Below are 22,651 nucleotides of genomic sequence, written 5' to 3' on the forward strand. Positions count from 1 at the left end.
TATTTAAGTTTCTTTATTCTTAGGTTCAACAGTTTTAGCCAATGCACAAATGTTTATTTTAATCACAAATTAATAAATAAATAACAATTAATACCTTTAGTCTATTCCACACGGTGAGGTGTACAGTTAATACATTCAACAATTGTTTGCTCCAATGAGAAGATGGATTATCAAATAAAATACATTCTTCTTGATTTGAACTGTTTGTTAATGTATGGACTGTGGCCAAACTTTGGTTAGAGGAAAAACTGAAGTAAACTACAGCCAGTTTCACTGGACAAGTCATACTCATGACTATCCTGTTTACTACACTGCTTAATATCATTTTATATTGTCCCATCCTTAATTCACACCAAAAACTAACCAGCTTTTCATCATCAAATGTCTGTAGGTTTTGAGGTGTCCTGCAAACAGACCAAACAAAACAAAGAAACATAAGGAACCAAAACATATAAATATTTTTACTTTTTTATCAAGTTATCCTTTCTTAAGGTTAAATGGGTTAGTTTGCATATCAGATGTTTAAGGTTATCTGATATAATGTAACTTATTCTTCAGCCTCAAAACTGGCTCTACTATGCTAAAAAGAGTTTTATCTAATTGACATTTTCACTCTAAGTTCTCACTTCTTTACCCCTCTCTGAATTTACTGTTGTAACTCAATTTGTCCTGGCATATCCTTAAGTGAGGCTCCTAGCCGAATCAGTGATAATTACTTAAAACCATCCCATTTGATATCTCAGTTTTTCTCCCTTTTCTGATGGCTCCAGGCAGATCTTTTGTCGAGCGGGGGAGCACTTAAATTGATCCGGTGTGTGAGCAGTGGAAACAAGCACCTGCAGGCACAAAACCATCTTTGGTCTAGTTTATATACTGGTGATGCAAAGATTGATGCTCACTCTGATATCAAAGCAGAAACATACACATGCACAATAAAAAGAACTCCACTGAGATCCTCAACATGAACTGTTTGATAATGTTTATTGTCCTGCTGTGGAAACTCAAACCACGCCTGCTGCTGCTTGTTAAAGTTTAACGCCAATTCATTCTTCACTTTGTTAATAATCTGACGGACCCATCACTGCTGATAACTTCCACATGCTTTACAAAACATGAGTGATGAATGTGACACAGTTAAAAATTAGTTACAGATTGACAGAGGGGGAAAGCAGTTTTTTTTCTTGCTGGTGCTCATATATCATATTGACCAATACAGTGCATAGTGTGCGCCAGGCGTGTTATTTTTGAAATTGCACAGATGAACATGCAATTGTAAAGTGGTTTGAGAAAGACAGGAAAGATCAGGAGAGAAGGTCATGTGTGACTCCCGTCGGGGCAGGTCTACTGAGTAGGTTAATGTTTCTGTTAAGGATAGGAAAGCTGACCACAGACACCAGCAGGCAGAATGCACGCGCTGCTTGCTCAGATAAAGTTCAGAGCGACTTCGGTATATGCAATGTATATTGTGGAAAATGTGTTGCTTCTGGTAAGTTGACGTTAGCAGGTTTGTTGTCATGCTGAAAGTGCAATTTTTTTAGAGACAGTATGCTTCCTTTCCCGAATGGCGTACCCCCTCCAAATATTTTTATTGGTACGCCCTACTGGCCAGTACTGGTGTACTTTCACCTCTGTAGATTGAGCAATCAATTGGCATCTCACGCTCTTATTATTTGTGTTCTCTCTTTCTCTGGCTCTCTTTCAGTCTGAGTAAATATTAGTGAATGATGGTACGCATCTGTGTCCAGGAGGAGATGCCGTAAATTACAACCGCTGACAGATATGGCATTCAATACAGGAGATATGAGAGGAGCTATAGAAGGCGACTTTGATTAATGAGCTCCTGCAAAGGAACAAGCGGGGGGTACATTGATCCATGGCCTTGCCAGCTGTCCTGACTTTCTTTCTCTTTTAAAACAATTTTAACAAGCATATAAGTATACATTTTGACCACTCTGTAAGATTTAGCCACCTGTGTATCCTCTTTTACAGTATTATGCCGTGTTTCCACTGTATGATACAGCTCTGCTCGACCCGACTCACTTTTTTGGTACCAGTACTTAGGATGTCTAGATATCTCAGTCATGGTTCCTTTTGTTTTGAGGTCGATTTCGCCAACAGAGACTGTATGTACCATGCTGTATCTTACACCCACTGAATTTATATCAGTAAATTCTAAAACCCATCCACTACTCCAGAAACCCAGAGTATCTAAAGGCACATAATATTTCAAAGGCCCTAAACGGCACTGCTTCCCAATTAAACCCAAACTTAAGACAAAGAAATACTTTCAAAGAAAAAGAAATCCCTACTGTAGCTTACAAGTAAAACAAACAAAGCAATCACACAAAAAGCATTGCAACAAACCAATTCTGTGAAAACACCCTCTCCTTAGCTTGATGTTCAGTAGGAGATGTGGGTGGAAAAAGTCTAGAGTACGTTTACCAGAACATTTTTAACACAAAGACCAGCACAAAAAGCAATTCTCACAGATAGGATTTACTTTCAAAGTCCAAGTAAAGCTCCAATAAACCAGCAAAAACTTCTCCACCACTTTCTTGCCTTTCTGATATATTTTGCCTTCTTTTTTCTTTCCACCTCTGAATGTCTCCTGTCCAACATTAATCTGCATGTTTCTTGAGTTCAAAAAGGACAGATCAGTTTGATTCGTATATCATTATTTGCTGAGGTTAGCAACAGAGAAACTGTTGGTGATTAGACTCGATGTAAAACATTTTCATTGGGACCATCCAGAGTCTAGACACTGCTGGTGGTGGAGTGAAATCAGCAGGTGGTTAATGGACGCTTCACACCACAGAATGGTTTTGAGGAATCTTGGCAGAAAAACGATTAATTAATTAATTAATTAATTAATTATTATATGATAACATCAAATAATTAATGACTTTTACAATGTGGAAAAGCAGAAGTGACCAAGGTTACACCTGTTTGAAACAATTAGTCATTAATTACTATTAGTGATTGATTAATAGATTAGTTGTCAACTATGAAATGTACTGCTTGATCAGTTAAATCAAAATCAATATTATCTAATTCCAGCTTCTTAAATGTGAATATTCTCTGATTTTCTGTACTCCTCTATGATAGTAAATTCAAACTTGAGCTTTGGGAAACACTCATCAACATTTTTCACCATTTTCTGACTTTACATTCCAACTAATCAAATAATCGAGAAAATAATTAATTATTAATGAATCGATAACGTCTTACAGTATATTCAGTTATTATGGGTATCGTTATCATCTGTTTACATGGTAACAGTCCGTCAACCGTTAGCTTGGTCAGGACCCATTGGTGTCACTTTTTAACTGTCTAGGAGTCCTGTTGTGAATTAAAACAAAAATTACTCTGTTAGGTTTAGGAAACAAAACGATGCGGTCATGTTTAGGAAACAATCTATGTTATGGAAGGTTTGGGTTAAAATACTGCATTAGTCAAGAATGTTATGTAAAAAAGTTAACTTGCGTAGCCTATAAAAAGTCAACGCTGACTAATGGTTTCACACAGGAAACAAAGACCTTCTTCCTAATGCAGACATTCGGCCATTTTAAAACATCCAATATTGATGTAGATTGATGATCCAGCTTATCAAGAGAGGATAACTACCTACTGAGCCAACTGCTGTAGGAGGAAGAGTAGGGTCATACAGTCTCAGTCTGCAGGTGTAATTAAAGAGAGATGGATTGGAATGAGAGGATTAGCGGAGATGGCTTGGGCAGAGCATTGTGGATGTTTTCTTCTGGCTAATCCTTGTGATTGATGATTTGGTTCCATTAAGTCTCTGTGTTGGCGGACTTGTCAATTACTCATTAATCCGTCTAAGTGTTTACTTGCCTAAACTGCTTCTCTATGTCCAAAAAATGTGCACATGCATTCTCACACGCATGGGTATGTAAATTACTAGAGAAAGTAGTTTCTGTTTCAGCCTAGATTTGAAATAAAAGTTCTGGTATTTGTTGAATACTCTTAGAGCTTTAAGAAACACTTTACAGAATAATCAAAGAGTTTAGTCTATCTGAAAGTAAGTGAGTAGTCCATGTTGTTTCTTGTAGGTGTGAGAGTAAATTCCACAGCAGATCTTCTTGCTGGTCCAATTGACTTAACTGCCTTATGGCAGTTAAGTCAATTGGACAAAAACCAGTGTGTATATGATAGTTTGAGGGTGTGGCTCACCTTCAGTTTAGCCTGTGTGCTCTAGAAGAAGTAGCAAACAGACTGTATAAAACATGGACGTAGTCTCTGTGACATCGTCCTAGGGTTGTCTCCATCTTGGCAGTGCCTGACATCACCTTACTCCTGGCTAATCCACAAATGGGCAAAGAGGTGGAGCTGAGGCAGTCTAAATGGTTTCTACAGTCTGCTAGCCACCTGTGACAGCACCCACCTGTCACTCAAAGTGGCATGCTCTTAATGGTGCAGAACTATAAGTGTGAAGTTCTATAAAAAATTTAATTTCACAGTTTTCGTGAACAAAGAAATTAGTTTTGGAGACAAAAAACGTATTTTTGTCCCAGGATCTAAACATGTCTATTTCTGCTGTAAAGTTGGGCATTTTAACATGGGGTCCACAATGAAGTTGCTAAGCTGGTCAATGAATGCGAATGACAGAGTGTTCTCAACAAGGCATGCGGGTTCTGGTGAACCTACAAGCCCGGACGGGACCTTCCTGGCCGGCTACATCCTGGATGGATGGAAAAAGTGGAGAGTCGTGTGCCTTGCCGCACTGGATGTGGAGGATATTGAGGATGTGTACATATTCACGTTCATGATAAATGGAATGCTTGCCTTGGGATGGGGAATGTTTAACATCGGAAGCTGAGAAAGATCGCCGCTGAGCAGACCAGTGTGAGGGCGGACAATGCCACAGCTTGGAGTGCTGTGGTTGGAATGCGCTCTGACATCTCCGCGAGTACGTGGCAAGGATGCGAGTGGATGTAGCCACAACTCGGGAGGATATGGCGAAGCTAAGTACAGCGAAAGCTGCAGAAGAGTTGGATGAATGAAATAAAAAAAACGTGAGAAATGGGCTCTCACACCGCCTCAGCTAATAATCAAATCACTAAAATGATTTCTGTCGATTGGACCACTTTGTGACTTTGTGACATGCCAGGCAAGAAGACGAGACTGTTGTTCACTCATGACGGACTAATATGGGCACACACATAGCCTGTTTGACTGTCTAAAGCTAGTTTGCAGCTCCGATTACTACCTGCTGTTGAAACATGTTACGTCAAATGTCATAAGAAAAATAGTATGATGAAGATAATGTATTCTGTGGATAACAGGGGTGGGACTAGATAAGCTTTTGCTTCTCCCGCTTTCCCTTTCGGACATGTGAATTGTATGAATGAAACTAAGATACTGCGTGATGATGATTGATCTAACTGAAATGCCCGAAATAAACAAATAAATAATAAATAAATATGATGACTGACTCGCTTTTTGGAGCCAGCCTTAAGTGGACATTCAAGGAACTGCTGTTTTTGGCACTTCTGTGTTTTCTTTATTTCTCAGCTCTGGGAGTTGTCGCTTGGTAGCAAACAATAAGAAATTATTCATTTCCACTAGTTTTTATGTTGCAAAATGTCTGCCACTATACAGTATGATAAAAGGGGACTCTAGGTGGGGCTAATACAATAGTTAAGCAGTGAAATGGTAAATGTTATCATGTTATAATGACCATATGTAGTCATAATGGACAACAATTAGAGAGCGTAAGACAGACGGACAGACATTAGGATTTAGCTTACATCCACATCAAGTGAACAGTGTAATGTATATGTAGCAATTTTAGCAGACAAATAGTGACTGAAATAGTTGATTTAAAATTATATAAAGTCATCATATTTAATATTTGTCATTCAATCCTTTGCAGTTTGACCTTTCTAACCCCAAATCATCAACAGACATGGTATTTTTTCTCTGCTAATGTTCTGCCATGCCTGTAATTCAGCCATCTTTATTCCATGCTTGTAAAAGGGGCTGTTAAAGTAATTGTAATTTGGTTTATTTGACTTGATCATTGACCTGCTACCTTGTCTTAAAATTGTGGGAGTGAGTACAAAAGGTCTACGACTCCCAAAGTGTTCACCCAGAATGTTTAACACCGTCAGCTAAAATGCCAGCACTTAAATCTAATCTTAATGTTTTTAGTTCAGTCAAATGCATAAAACAACTAGACACCTCATAGCCATTGTTTCTTTCTAGATGGAATGTCCTGTAGCTCTAACTATAAAAACATATTGTTGTAATGCATTCTAAATGTGCTGTGAAGCTAGGACATTGTGGGTCTACTTGTCAGAGTAACACATGCAAACTAAACCCATGTGAGAATGAGAGCATGCAATTCCTGTGTTTATTCTTTGCTCTTGCTCAGTGTCAGGGAAACACTTCGACAGTCTCACAGGCATGCTCGCTGCCGGTTAACGATTCACCTCCCACCCAAAGGCACAAACACATTCAGCTGATAGATGGATCGGACTTTGAAAGTTGTGCCAACGCTGCACAGCATCGATGGCTATGATCCATTCACACCGCTGACAGATCCGCTCGACTCCGAGCCGTGCTAGCACTTTCCTACAAGCCATCAAACAACGCATTGTAGCTTTGTTACAGCTTGCCTGTTCTCTAGAGCCCACCAGGCCTGTCCTCTCTGCTGGCTGTTGTAATTGGACAAACACGGTGGGTGAACCCATAATGCAGCAGTGACAACAAAGAGTAATGAGTCCTTGTAATCTCCTGACACCTTTTCAACTAATATGATTACAAAAGGAGTTACTTGCTGGATCTTTCTCCTGTGTTCCACAACAATACAAATGGAACCAAAGTGACATTTCCCACGGGTAGTTGTCTTATATATTTTTGATTTTATTGCTCCACACTGTCGTTATAAAAGCCAAAAAATCCTAATTTGGTCAGGGGGTTGACATTAACATGGAGAGATGGCTGTTTGTTTATAACAACATGGCAGCTCTTAAAGAGGTAAGCACAGATGCTGCAATAGCATCAGTTCTACCAGAAGAGGAGAATATTCCTCATTTGAAAAAAGAGCAAAGACAAGTACTCTAGGCTTTTCTTGATGGAAAAGTGTTTACTCTCTTCTGCTTGCTGACTTCTGCAGCCCATGTTAGACAGGAAGCTCATCCAGTCACCTGCCAGGTATATGCCTGCACTTTTCCAAACAGTTTTAAGTGACGGCTTTACATGTTTCTGTGTAACTAACCATCTGACAAGTCAGGTTAAGTGGCAACCGCGGGGTCTGAAGCCAATGCATAAGTGCCTTAAACCTGCATTCTTTCTTAAAGCCAGCAGGGGGCGGCTCCAATGTTCATTCATTTTCAACCGCTTGTCCCTGTCGGGGTCACGGGGGGCTAGAGCTGATCCCAGCTGACATCGGGCGTGAGGCGGGTACACCCTGGACAGGATGCCAGTCTATCACAGGGCACATAGAGACGAACAACATACAACAGGGTATGCTTAAGGGGTTTGCTACCTTGTGATTGACGAAGTCGCAGTGCCAAGTTGTTGTCCAGGTTAGGTGTTGTCTGTGTTGTCATTCAGAACTTTGACCCTTTCACAGTGTGTTTTCTCTTCATGAAAGTTAATTGGAACATTTTGGTCACCTACTGTAAAAATGTCTTGTTCAGCTTTCAGTTGTACTAAAAGACACAGTAAGAAGTCAGCTGTTTATTTTTGCACCTTTCTTATCAAGTTAGTGTTAGTTACCATTGAATAACTTAGCTCTACACGCTCGTCCAATTATGGTAACCTTTGTCTCCAAAAAAACAAGATGGTGGCCATCAACACATGCATTACAAGTTAAATTTGCTGTAGAGACATTAACTATCTATGGGGAAAACATAATTTATTTTGATTACAAAGAAGCTGTGTTTTCACACTTCATTACAGTCTTCAAAGATTTTTGGAAACCTTTTTCACACGTGTGGATTTAAAATGGCAGGCTCTGTCTTATCTCCCACACGTCTGGAGATTGCATTTAGCATGTCATTAAATGCTCTGCTCTGTTTGGGCAACACATATTCCAAATTGCCACTTTACCAGCGCATGATGAAATAGTTCATCTCCATGTATTGTTTTTTCTTATTATTATTAACTTGTGAATGTTATTTAGTAAAAAAAAAAAAAAAAGAAAACAAAAAGGGACTATCAGTTTTTCCTCCATCAAGTTCTTTTGCTTTGTTGATTTGGAGTAGAAAACAAGTTGGATTAGTTGTTGCTCTTATGCTTCAGAAGGCATTTACTGTACTCCAAGTTGAGCTTTTCCCCTGCCGCGCTGCTGGAGGTCTTTTGAGTCTTTGAACATGTCCTCAAGGTTGAATTCACAATAAATCGCATCCTGTGGCGTCTCTAGTGGTACAGTCTGTATGTGTGAGCAGAGCATGAGATGTGTCTTCTGCATTTGGCTTCAGCATTCAGCCAGGATAAATTGCTGCTTGCGGTATCTGTGTGTGTGTGTGTGTGTGTGTGTGTTCATGTGAACGTTGGGGATTATTTGTCTGTGTTTGGGTTTTGCCAATTTGTGGAGCATTCAGTTGATATACTGTAGGAATACATTCAGAACTGGTCACTTTCACAGATTTTTACTGTCCTCCCATTTATTTGATCATAATAAAGATAAAAAGTTAATATTAAGTTTGTGCAATTTCTTACTTGCATGTTAAATGAGCGGTATTCAACATTCATAATATTAACATAGCACTAAACAAAAGATTTGCTATGTAAAGATGTAGTAGAGGAATGGCCAGTATAGTAACAGGTCCTTGATTCATATTCGATCTTCGCTGCCAAGTTTCACAGTTTGAGTTCAGAGCAGTCTTGACATCATCAGAGACTCCTCACCTCTGATTGGTTGTTGTAGGTTGGGCGCAGTGGATCTAGCAGATATCATTAAGTGCAGGGAGCAGAAGGTGGAGGTAGAGCTCCATGACTTTTTCACAGATCCTCTGTCTAATTTTGCTGTCAGCATATAGTGACAGGTTCAGCAAATATGGAGAAAAAAACACATTTAAAAAAAATGATAAGTCACCGACTCCGGCTTTGAGTGGTTCACTTAGTAGGAGACTCTGTGTTTTCAAAATGTCAACCTGCGTGTGGGCTTGTTTGTCTCGTAAGCGGGGATACACTAAATGGATTTTTTTAGACGATAAAAATGGTCATTAGCCAGTTATCTTCTTATGGCCGATAGCGATAAGATGAATAACCATTTCACATCTATGTAATTTAAAAAGGAGTAGTAGTTTATGCACACCTGAAGGTAAAAAGGCTAAAACTGGGCATAAAATGCATGGTTTTACCCCATTTCTGACCCAGTGTTTGAGCAGATAGACTCATTTAGGAGTTAAAAATTCAGCCCTGCCGGGCGTCGTTTGCCGTGCAGTGTACAGGGGGAGCGAGTGTATTCATGACAATAGATTGTTCTTACAAATATTACTTGTGTTCACCACGTCTTATCAAGTGTATGCAATTAGCGGGAACAATCAACGCTGAGAGGTTTCAACTCAGCAACACAGTTAAATCAGCCAGCACCAAAGAAGAAGAAGAAATGCTTCTAAGAGACTACATCTTCACACATTTTGATATTCAGGTAGTTCTGCACAGGGGTTATATTGGGATTTTTGATGCTGTGCTCTATGGTTTCAAGGTTGCTAGCGAAAGCCAAAGATTTGAAGGCAACCTGTCGCAAACTTCCTCACGTAAAAGTTAGTACCATTTTGTAAAAGCAAAACTCTTGGAACTCCAAAAGTTTTGGTCTAAGTCGACTAAGATTTCTGTAGTGAATGAGTCATTTTTTAATGCTAAATGACTTATTTTTAAGAAACTTATGAGCACATCTCTGGTAAACACAGCTTGTTACGCTTGAAATTAGTGCTTTTTACATGATTCTTTGTGGAAAGAATTTCTTTGATCAAGGACAGCCCTAAGCCAAACATTATTGAAGCAGAACAACAACAACAGAGCAATTTACATTCTGTTATTAAACCTGTTTTTCTCCGTTCCTTGCCATCCACCTATCACTCTGCCATCTGTGCTGTCTGACTGACTGACAAGTGCACTGAAGTTGCTTCTTCATTTTTTTCCATTTTATGATAGGTGGCGTCCAGCATTACCAAACATAGACTGATTTGCTATGTAGCTCTTGAAACCTGTGAAAGTTCTGATGTTTGTCTGACGTTCTTCTTCTTTAGTCATTGTTTTAATTATTAAGTCAGATTAAATTATAAAGATACATATTTTGTTGAAGATGTGCTGAGCTTAGCATCCCCTGGTGACATAGAAGAGGGTTCGAAGCCTATACGCCCAATTTAACCCCTGGTTGTGTAGTCACAACACATACATATATTAGCACATGATTCCTGTTAACTTTTGGAGATTTAGCTACTCCAGTTATAAGAGTTGGCAGTACCATTGAGGCCATTTAATAGAGACTCTTTACATAACTATAGATTATGGTTCAATGCCTCTTACTCATACTCTTACATTATTTTCCTGACATCAAGTACCTTTAAATCTCCCACAGAATATGACCGAGTGTTTCTAACTGATGAAACTGGATGGGTTCTACAGCCGGGCTTTGTGCTGTCAGCTTTTGTGTATGAAATGGATTGTCTGGACTCTCATGAGAGGGTATTGTTTTTTTTTTCTGCAGAATCATCTGAAAGCAGTTTACCTGCTGTTGCTATTGCCCATTATGCCCTAATATATATTCTATTATTTTCCCAGTGCTGTTTGTTCTGTTTGAAAGCAATACTGAGCTTCATCAGCCCAGTGTCACAATCTGCACTTTCCTCCAGGGACGAAACATTAGGACCACTGTACAGCTGCTTAGTCAATTACCACGGTTTCTTTTTCACAGGATGCAGCCTGTAAAACCCACTGCCCTCCCTCCGTCGTCTCCATTATCCTCCATCTTTCCTTTTCTCCTTGTGCGCCATGCTGCCCTAACTCCCTGCACTCCTCCTTTTCAATACAATGAAACACTGCTCATTACGCTTTCTTCCTCCATTTCCCCTGAATGCAGTTACATTTCTCAGGCCAGCATGCACCATGATAAGCTTTGTTTGGAACTATAAATCAAAGTGATGCTCTGTAGCTGGTTGGCAAAGTGTCTAAAAGAGAAGCCAATGTGCTTGGATCAAACAATCAACTAGGAAAAAAACACCCTTGTAATTAGAAAACATGCTTGAGATTGTGGATGCTGCAGTGCAATTAGTTAAGGTTCTTCTCTAGAAATGCCATCATCATCATCCCATAGAAATGTCCATCCTCCTCTTTAACAAATATTCAACATAATAAATGTGTCCAGATTCAATAAAAATAGTCTCGTGTATGTACATGCACAACCTGTTCTCATCCATCAACTTTACGCCTGCTTTGTTTGTTAGCTTGCTTGTTTGTTTGTTTGTTAGTTTAAGAAATTTGGGGCTGGGTGTTCAGGTCAAAATCCTTTACCTCTGTGGTCATTTCATGTGTCAGTAATGATATACTGTATATCATCATATGTCATGTTTTCTGGTTATTAATTAAATTAATCGTTTGTATAAAATAATCACATGGTGAAGCCTTTTTTGTGTACCCATATGAATTAAATACTTTTAAATACTTGCCAAATGAAAAGTATTTTCTTCAGGATCTTGCAAAATGAACATAGCTTGTAAGGATCATAACTTAAAACTGGTTCTTCAACTTTGTCATCATGACAATATAGAACATTTTATAGACAATATGTATATTGCTGTACTTTGAAACGTTTTTACCAACATAACTGTTCAAGGATTTAATACAATACATTGTGTATTTTGTGATTGTCCTTTAAATGTATAATATGTAGCTTTTGTCAGTTGGTGTTTGTTAACACAGCATTCAATGCATACACGCACACACACACACACACACACACACACACACACACACACACACACACACACACACACACACACACACACACACACACACACACACACACACACACACACACACACACAGGTAGGATTATGAGTGAATGCAGAGCTTCATTCTGTCTGCACAGGCAAAGCTCTTGGAGCAGAGGAGAGGGAGACGAGCGGCACTGAAGCGTACTAAAACACACAGCGATGTAACCTCATCAAATACTGCTGCTTTGTATGATACAGGCATCAAAGGCTGCCATGTGTATCGGTATGAGACTATGAGGGGCATGACTGAGGGGTGTGACTCCGGCGCGTTACTGGGGGGCCTGACAAAGTGGCGATGGGGGTTGAGAACAGGCTGTTTACCCTGCGCGCTGTTACTGGCTGGGGGTCAGATGCCCATGTAGGGCCCAGGAGGTGTTTGTTAATGCCCATAAACATTCCACACAGCAAAATAATAAGAAAAGAGAAAATATAGGCAGAAGGCAGGGTCTGCGCAGATACATACACCACCACCACATATGACCATGCATGTCGCCGCCCCCCCCCCCCCCCCCCCTCCCTCTCTCCCCTTGTTTCTTGTGTCTGTCCTGTATAATAAAGGCTTGGAAAAAATAAGATTTAAAAAAAAAAAAGAATAACGGTCAAAATGTATCAGCACAGTTTGACTGCTGTAGCAGGTCTGCTGCAGAGCACGTCCATTACATCCAATTGAAGATGCTACACTGACCGCGGCCACTCGGCTCATCTCTTTTTTATTATGTGGCTCATCTATTTATTTCTTTGTATGGGATACTCTGCTGCCCTCCTAAAGGTAAAAACTGTATAGAACTGTGTAAAAAAACAAGTACAACCTTGTAAAAAATAAAAAAAGAATTACCTCATTGTACCAGAGGCAATGTACGGCAGCAGAACAACCTTGTGGGTTTATTGACATATAACATTAAAATAATTCAATCATATCAATGTCTATCCAGGATCCTGTAGTTAATAATCATACAGTTAAGTAATTCAGTACCAGTTAATATAGCCGACACTTCCAAACTCTGCATAACCAACTGCATTATCGCAGCAAGCAGCAACCACTCGCTGCTGGTGAATTCTGTGTAGCAGGTAAAAAACTGCTGGGCATGTCCGTAGCTCATATCTTTTGGCTGTAATGCTGCATATTATACCTTTTAACTTTGCATATTTACCTTTTTCAAGAAATGTCACCACAATTTGCAACATGTGCAGTCTGCAAACAGTTCAAGCCTTAATGCATTTTGATCCATGGGATACCCTACTGGTATCTGGTGATATCTGGGGACGTGACACATGTCATGGGCTGGTGATGTGCCTTGTTCAAATCAAGGAAATAGCCTTTGACATCAACACTGTCAAAATTTTGACACAATAATAAAATCAAGAAGACAGGCAATTGTCCTTTTAATCCCCCTGCTGTCTGTGGTTGTGTGCCTCTCTGTATGCGAGTATTTCTCTCTTAGTTTTATTTTCTCTTTCTCAGTGAGTCAAGGCTACCAGCAGCAGTGTGCCTGCACGTGTGTTGCTGAACTTATCTGTCATATACTTTTATCTATACCTCCCCATAAAGAGAGGAGGTGGTGGAAGAGGGAGGGAGTGATGACAGGCATTTTGGTCCAGTCAGTGATCTTTAGTGCTGACAGGGGTTTTGTTGCCTCAGAATTGAAGTTATTATCTCTCAGTACAAATCGGGATTGTGAAATTGATTCAGCTGGATCGTTGTGCTCAAGGAGACGGGCCTCCTCCTCTGCAATCTGCAGCACTTTGACAAGTAATAATTTGAGTTGTTGCCTGCAGCATATGTTAATAGGCATTTCAATATGAGCATGTAGTAGTTCCTTGCAAGTATTGTTGGAAGAAGACAGATAAAGGAGATTGATGTATGGTTCAGCGTTATTTGTAGTTCACTGAAGAAGAAATTTGTGTTTGGAACTGAACACAGAGCTTGGTACTGAATGCAGAGTCAGCAAAAAGGCTTTCTAGAGGTTTCATGGTTTGGCCTTTGAGATTTTATGTTTAGTTTTTATTGAAATCATAAAAAATATAATATAAAAGTAATAAAACTGACATGAAATGGCATTACCGCTCTTAACAGGAGGAGAAGGAGGGCCTATATTATATATTTAGGTGTGTGAAACAAAAATGGCTGAACAATGAGTCCACAACATGGATGAATGATTGGACTGGATTTCCCAATAGTCTTTACCACATTGACTGTGGCACACTAAAGGAAACTTTTTCATGCAGAGACCTTTTCATTCCCATCAAAAAGCACCAACTGAGTAATAGCAGTGTCTAAAAATTGGCGGTGTTTGTGATCATTTCTTGTCTGAAATGGAAGCAGAGTTCCTGTTTGTGTTTGTGTTTGTGGTGCACAAGGATTATTTGATCATTTTAGAGTTCGGTCAGATTTCTTCAGACCACCGGGCACATGGGAATACATTGATCTGCAGAGGGATTGCACATGCGGCAAGCTATCAGAAGGCAATGAGGCACAGCCAACAGCAATTTTCAGTAGAAATGTGTTAGAAATGTGTTTGCTGTGTGTGTGTGTGCGTGCGTGTGTGCGTGCAGGGGTGGAGGGTGGGGGGTGTAGGACCGTTATTTGGGTTTTTTGCAGTCAGAAGCACTGCAAAGAATGGTTGCTTCTCTATAATCGTTAATTTCTCCCAAATATCTCCCAATCTAGTGATGTGTCATACGTTGTTATCCACTGCTACAATCTCACACTTTAACATAAGTGAAATAAGTGATCAAAGTGTGGCTATGTGGGCACTCTTTTATCTTTGAACTGGCACACGTATGTTCTGAGATATACAAATGTTTGACTTGTGTTTATAAAGTGGCCTGAATTCCCTCTCCTCTCTTCTCCTTTCCTCTCCACAGGTGCTGAAGGGCAGTAAAAAGCTTTGCCTCTCTGTTCGTTCAGTCGGCAGGATTCCAGGTGGATATGTCACCAACCATGTTTATACGTGGGTTGACCCCCAGGGTCGGAGTGTGTCCCCTCCTCCAGACCTGCCTGAGCATCGGAGCGCCACCCTGAGAAGAGCTGACAGCCAGCGACGCAGCAACATGCAGCTACTGCAGGAGGGAGACGAGAAGAAGGTGAGGCATTACACGGGAAACAAAACACAAGTGTTGGAATAACAGAGCAGTGCTTCTGTTGTCGACCTTTTTCTTTATTTTATTTTTTACACAAATCTCAGTTGTACCTTCACAGGAATACTATCGGGGACAAAAAGTAATAATATTTTGAATACAACACCTCCATTATGCTTTTTTTTAACAGTTTCTGTTTGCAAAAATACCGATACATTATTTGCTTGGATAATTCTCTGAAAGTAGTATAAAGTGTCTATACTGTATATATTCTGTATGATATGATATTTCATTACAAATGTAAAAAGGCAAGCTAAATTACGCTAAGCTAAATCGAGCAACAATCGTTGGAAATTCATATTGAATCTCAAGTTCACTGTTACATCCCTAGTTCCGACATTTGCATCAAGGGTGACTTTGATCACAATCTGGAAAGAAAAAGTGAATTATGAGAGTAAGAGTCAGTGATGGTCAAAAGATGATGGACACCAAAGAAAATTAAAAAACTTAAACAATAACAGTAATTGGACTTTCAATCCCACCGTGTCACCACCTCACGACCTGCAGGGAAGAAGCTGTCAGAGCTCTTTAAAAGATTTATTACACAAGACCTTTCAATTTTTCAGCAGCTGAGAGCCACACATTAATCTTAACAGCTTCAGCTCTATTATTACAGGCTGTAGTTAGTGTCATGCAGATAATGTTTGGGAAATATGAATCCAGTATTGAGTAGTTTGGCTATTTTAGCATCTTTTCTCTTTTTAAAAAGAAATTCATATCAATTTCTGATATTAAAATACTTTCAAATATATTTCATTTAGATTTAAAACAGTGGAAACTACTTGTCTGAAACAGTTCATACACACGGCGCTAATGTTACTCCTATTATCAATGAACAGGTCTGTCACGAACAAAGGCTCCATGGATGTTGCCTCAGATTTCATTGCTTACAAAACAGAGACCAGAGAACTAGGACTCCTTTGAGGGAGAAAAGGCATATTGAAAGGATTCCATGATTACAGCTGATGCCTAAGACACTCTGAGCCCTAAGAGCTGCTATGTGATGCCAATAAAAGAAGGATTAGTCTGGTAATTAAAACCATGTCCTCCATGTCACAGAGAGCATGAATGCCTCCATATTCCCTCCAAGCAAAGGTGGCTGGCTTACCTCCAATAAACAGACAGTTGTTAGTAAAAAAGAAGAGCTGCTGTGCCATATGCTTCGAATTAAAGTCAGATTCCTTTGCCAGATGCCAAACCTACACTGGCGGTAAAATAACAGGGATGAAAGTGACATTGTTTAATAGAGACATTTGTATCTGTGTCATCTTATAGCTGCTAAGGTGCTAATGGTTCTGCTTGTCAATTCTAGCAGGAGACAGCTACATTAGGATCAAACCAAGTAATCAAGGCCCTCATTGTGATGAAGGAAAGTGTAAAATCTAAGTTTACCGCAGTTAAGCCGCCACCGAACCACCGCTGAACCACTCCTGCCGGACAGTGATGTCGTCTCTTTGCTTTCCAAATAAATATATTTTGAAAATGCTGAGTTGAGTTCATCCAAGTATTCATACGTGAAAGATAGGAGAAGCATAACGTTTTTAAAATGACACCTGGATAATATACCCTATTGAGATGTTAAGGTTGGGTAATAGTGAATGATTTCCAAGCTTCCAAGTCGCTGTTGACATTGACGAGATGACATTCAACATATTCTTATGACCAGGTTTGTATGATAGCATATGAAAAGTTCTGCACAAATGTTTGTATGATATCTTAGAAATAGTGAACGGAAGTGGAAGGGTCGGGCAGTGCGGATTGGGTCTCATAATGGGTCAGGTACAGTAGGTGTGGGTAACAAAGGGTAAACATTACATCATTATTGGTCAGCATGATGACCTGTAATTGTTATTAAGAAGTATTCTTCAGTGGGTTAGGGTTCAGTATGTGTATCTATGCAGATGAGCTAGGGTAAAAGTGCTAAAATAATGCTGGAATCTGAGATTAATATTTTAAAAGTTGTGGTTCTTAAGCAAACATTTGGAAACCATCAAGATGTAGTGTTGTGTGCATAAAAAACAGGGCCATGACATTAGCAGATTACTGAATTAAGTGAGCCAAGTGGCTGAAGGGCCAAAGCAAATAGCAGCAGAGTTAAGGGACACCTTTGATGAGATGACCCAGGGCCACCAAACAAAGAAGAGCAGATTATAGCTGATGGAGTCACTGCCAGTGGGTTAGAATAAAGCTGTTTTATCAGACAAATGAACCCTTCATCAAACCCCATAGCCTCCGGAACAGATAGTAAATAGCTCTGCATAAGTCTTGCAAAGGCCCTCATAGATCAAGGAATGGGACAGCAGCTGGGAGGTATATATATATATATATATATATATATATATATATATATATATACACATATAATATATATACAGTATATAGTATAGAACTTTATCTTTCATGCCAAGTGCAGTTCTTCTTGTTCTTGTACCTCCTGCTTGTTGGACTCATTCTCAGTGAGACGTGTCAGGTCCACTACTGGAAATCACATCACATTTTACCTTGAAAAGTTATGTCTTATTAGTACAGAATGGGGGGTGGATGGATTACCAGCACATAGTTTTTTCCTGATCACTGAGCTCTTGTTCAGGTACACAGGCACTGCTTGAAGTTCAAGAAGAGTCTCACTCTTCTTAGAAGAATTTCAATTTGAACCCAAAGCTGCGAAAGGGAAACCGTTTTGATCCCTGCTGAAAGGGGTTCCATTTTCAACCTGTTACAATCAGATACTGCAGTGTTTCCTCCAGCTTTCCTCTGAATGGAAGTAACTTTAGCTGTAGCATCTTGAGACATGTATTCCATTTAAGCTTTAGGTAAATAAGTTTCAGTGATGGTTTCAGCAAAAACATCAACATTTCCATAAATAAGAGTATTTAACTTTTTTTTAAAATTTAATAAACATGTTGTATGTAGCAGGACGTATGGAACTTTGCTTAACTTTAAAAGAAGTACAATTTGTTTTACATACATCATTTCTAATAACAATTTTGTTTAAAGCTGGGGAAGGAAGCTTTTTTCTTTATGCATCATTCCAAAATATCTTTATAATTCATACTAGACTTCTGGTATGGCTCTGTATTCAAGCTTTAGAAAATCTAGCCCGGGACAGGAGACTTTACAGCCAATCAAAGGCCATTTCAGAGAGACAGCATTCCTATTGGCTGTTCTAAAAATGTCCCTTCAGATGTTAAAAGTTTCAATGGTGGAATAAGCAGAAAACATACCCGTTTCAGCATTGGCAACAACTGCCTACACTGCAAAGCAACCAAAAGAGGAAAACGGACTTCTCTAAAAGAGTCTAAAAGACAATAGACTCAATACAGGTGTCAGTATCAGCAAAGCTTTTAAGAGATGGAAATAAAATGTGCAGCCAAACGTAGTCAAAGGCTCATGGCTGTGGCTAAAGCTCACAGGTACTGTTAGCAGGAGGCTAAACTATTAGCAACATTTTCTGTCCATCTCTGAAACACTTCGCCAATATTGACACGTTTTCATAGACACAAACTTGAATCAGAGTCTATCATCTCTATCTCTCAGTTTTCAAAGAAAACAGGACGCCTTCAGGATTGCAATCATGATCGGAATGATTGAAATGAATGAATAATATTCGTACAGGTTACTGTATGAAGGGACAGGCTTAGGACAGAGAGGGAGAACTGCAGGAGCGCTGTTTTTTCGCCTTTTCCAGATAACTGCCTACCCCAGCTTTAATTCCAGAGTTTTTTAAATATGTTGAATGTAAAAGTAGGAAACTCAGTTTGCTCTAAAGAGAACTTTCCATGCTTAATACAGTACAAGATGAAATAACTTGTTAAATAGACATTTTAATAGTCTTTTTGGCACAGTCATGTACAGTATATCCCGTGGGTATCATTAGCTCCCAGCAGCAGGGTGTTTAATTGGGTGCTATAGCAGAGATATACAGTATTTTAGGTGTTCAATATTTACGGTTGGTGGATTGTGGTTATAGAGGTTGGCTGGTTATTTGAATTCAAACAGTGTCCGGTATTGTCCGCTCTGCTTTTCAGAGGGATTGACACGGATGAACCTTGTAAACAAACTGATTGACCAATTCAACATTCATTCCGTCAAACTGAACAGATTCAGCCTCCTCATTACTGGCTCTGAGTCACCACATCCAAGTAGCTCCTGAACCTCTTTATTTTCTGCTGGCAAATCCCAGCTCAGAGTTGGACTGTCATTTCTTCTGTGCATTGTATTTCACATCGCCATTTCAGTGTGAGTCTGGAGACTGCAAATTGTCATTTAAAATGTTGATTGCTAAGAACTGTCTTGTTCACAACATTATTACATATTTAACCCTGCCTCTTCTGTCCTTATCTCTTTCTCTATCTGTCTTTAATAGGTCAACTTGGTTTTAGATGACGGCAGGTCTCTGGGTCTGATGATCCGGGGTGGAGCAGAATATGCCCTGGGTATTTATATCACCGGAGTGGACCAGGGATCAGCAGCAGAGTGTGGAGGACTCAAGGTATCACTTCAATCTTTCTTTCATTCGCTGTGTCACACACACTGTCTCATTTTGATCTGACATATGAAATCTGTTGTATTCTAGATTCTCCTATATTTCCTGCACAGCACTGCTCGTACAGTTTTGTTGCCTAATACACATACGGTATATCAAACAATGAGCCAGAGCAATAGTTAGAGATGACATCTATAAATGTCCTATTTTGTGAATTTTGACATTTTTGCCTGAAAAATTCCCTAAAGTTCCCCTCCAATTAAAAAAATGTGTAAAAGTAAGGTAAAAGTCTGGTGTAAAATCACCCCAGGGCCTTTTTAGGCAAATTGGGTCATCAAATAAGCCATCAAACTATTTTTTTCATGTGGTAACTATTAACGTAGATTTTTTCCGGAGAGACGCTAACAGCCTAATAAGGATAAGCTCGGGGCGGGGAGTTGAATGCATTAAAAAGTCTTTTTTAACCACTAATACTGCTCCAAATAACACCAAACCTCTGCAGCAGCATGATGGGAGTTCCCACACATTAACCAGCGCATTAACAACATAGTATGTGAACATGGAGTTTATTAAAAGAGTGTTTTGAAAGACTTAACGACTGGCCCCGGTACAAGCTGCTCCATTCAAGTCAATTACCAAATGCAATCCAAGGAGCCCATTGATGATTTATTCCAGCAATACAGGTAAACGTTGTGGTTTTTGGCAGTTTGGTGAAAAGTCCCACACAGCTTTCCCTACAGCACCGAAACATTACGCAGATCTATAGGGGCGTGTGTTGCCAGAAGAAGCACAGGGAAAGCCGACTATCTTGCAACTTGAAGTGAAGAGAGACAGAATGGTTCGTGTTTGTTTCCTGGCTGCGAAACAAAAATGAGAGCTGACAACCCAGAAACTTTTCTTAGGCTGCCATTGAAGTACGATGACCGTGCTCTGATAAACCAGTGGCTTATTGTTTTGAATCTGGACACTCAGACACCGATCGTGACGCTTCGGCAGAGGGGTTACCGTGCCTGCAGCAAACCACAACGTTTACGTGTTTTGCTGGAATAAATGATCAATTTGGTATTGGACTTAAATGGAGCAGCTGGTACTGCGGCCAGTAGGTAAGTCTTTGAAAACACTCTGGGTTCACATACTACCTTGTTGGTGCTTTGGTTAATGTGTAGTGACTCTTATCATGCTACTGCAAGGGTTTGGTCTCATTTGGAGCAGTATTACTGTTAAAAAATACTTTTTAATGCGTTCAACTCCTCGCTTCAAGCTTATCCATGTTAGCCGTGGCAGGCTGTTAGCGACTCTCTGGAAAATCTACGTTAATAGTTCATACATGAAAAAATTTGTCTTGATGGCTTATTTGATGACCCAATTTGTCTAAAAAGACCCTGAGATGGTTTGACACCGGACTTTCACTGTAAATATCTGACATTAACTATAGTGACATGATAAGATGTCTGTGCACTTCTCTGCAATTTGTGATTCAAACATATGCATGGGAAGCTTAAGTCGGTATGTTACTTATCCATAAACCAATCGCTGACTGATATGTGAAACACAATTCGACGGGGGAACAACTTTGAAAAAACACCAGCAAAGAAACCTGAAACCTCCAGCTCAGACTAGACTCCCAGTACAGAGAGAAAACACACTGCCATCATAGCTGTCAGACACTGACCGTCTGTCCATCCACCTGTGTGGCTCCAGAAGTTGCACCTGCCACACTAATAACTAAACTCTGGGTATAGTTAAACTAAATATTAATCCTAGAATATGTTAAATGGGTTCTAGATTTATTATCTTTCAATCCACTAATAAGTTAAACCCATAAATGTTCAAGCTCCAGTCTAAGCAGTGAAACACGTCCTAATCATTCCTAACAATAGATTAATTGCAAGTTATTAGCAATAAGATAGGGACTTTAGGGAATTCAGCATGGACACCTCACTCGTTTTTAGAAAACATAACCTTTTGTAGTTTCTGTACTTTTACAGTTGTATTTTACAAGTGTATTGATTCCTGACATTGAAGACTTTCCTGTCACCTGCTGTCCTTACAGGGATGCCATAGCAAAGGGTCAGGTACAGAGCAGCTGGTGGGGATTTAATGTAGGATATTAAGTGCAGAAAAGCCATCAGGGATTAACACTGGGTCTGTTTATGATTGGATCTGTCTAACCGCTGGGACATCTCCTGTTCGCTCTGTCTAGAATACAGGCATCCTTTCAAATTTGTTTTGTCACAGTGACATGACAATATAGGAATAGTTATTCAGATATGCCACTCTCTTTGCTTTAAAATGTTTCTTCGGGCTATTCTCTGTCAAGCTGCTATTCCCCTTCTTCTTCACCATATGGGCTTTCAGGAAGAATTGCTTTAAGGTGTTTGAACAAATTAGAAAGTAACATATGGTGTTTGTCATGTACATTGGGCTGTGACTATATTCCCTTTAATTTGGATATCAAGTCCTGAAAAGTAAAAAAATGTGATGAAACTTGAAACGTTAAAGATTTTTAATTAGTGATCAAATAATTATTACATTTAATTATTAATTTTAGCATGTGTAAACAACGGTAGTATTCCATGTGAGAATTGCAGAAAAGCAGTTGGTCATGAATGAATGAATGATTTTCCAATGCCAGTGATAAGCTGAGGAGATATTTGGAAGTTTGGGTTGTTTGGTGTTTTAACAAACGAGAAGGGCATTCAGAGAAAGCAGACCTCAAGGCAAGCCTCACAAGAACACATTCTCCCAGTTTGTGTATTTGCCCCATGATATGGATCTGCTCCAAAATGTAATGGGTTCTCCCTTGGCCAATGTTATATCCTACCACCAAGTTTCATGAAAAACGAGCCAGTAGTTTTTGTGTGTCATCCTGTTGACCAACAGACAAACTGAGCAGAAAGAATAACCTCTTTGGCAAAGGTTATTACAGAGTGTATCTTGTAAAAGCCATTTCAGTCTCCTCCATATATTATAATAATAATAATAATTATTATTATTATTATTATTATTATAACTAAAAATCTCTGTACTCAAAAAACAGTCCTTTGCTGCATGTCAT

General features: G+C 39.4%; 1 protein-coding gene across 1 annotated transcript in view; it reads left to right on the forward strand.

Moving 5' to 3' along the window:
* Nucleotides 1–22,651, forward strand: part of whrna (whirlin a) — a gene marked incomplete at both ends in the record, with an annotated part of 168,940 nt that overhangs the window by 57,344 nt on the left and 88,945 nt on the right. Inside the window, 2 exons of the mRNA XM_083930447.1 lie at nucleotides 14,835–15,053; nucleotides 19,474–19,599. Of these exons, the coding sequence (XP_083786573.1) occupies nucleotides 14,835–15,053; nucleotides 19,474–19,599 (345 nt within the window). The remainder of the gene's footprint in view (nucleotides 1–14,834; nucleotides 15,054–19,473; nucleotides 19,600–22,651) is intronic.

This window comes from Echiichthys vipera, assembly GCF_963691815.1.
Source record: "Echiichthys vipera genome assembly, chromosome: 16".
In the NCBI taxonomy this organism is placed as follows: Eukaryota; Metazoa; Chordata; class Actinopteri; order Perciformes; family Trachinidae; genus Echiichthys; species Echiichthys vipera.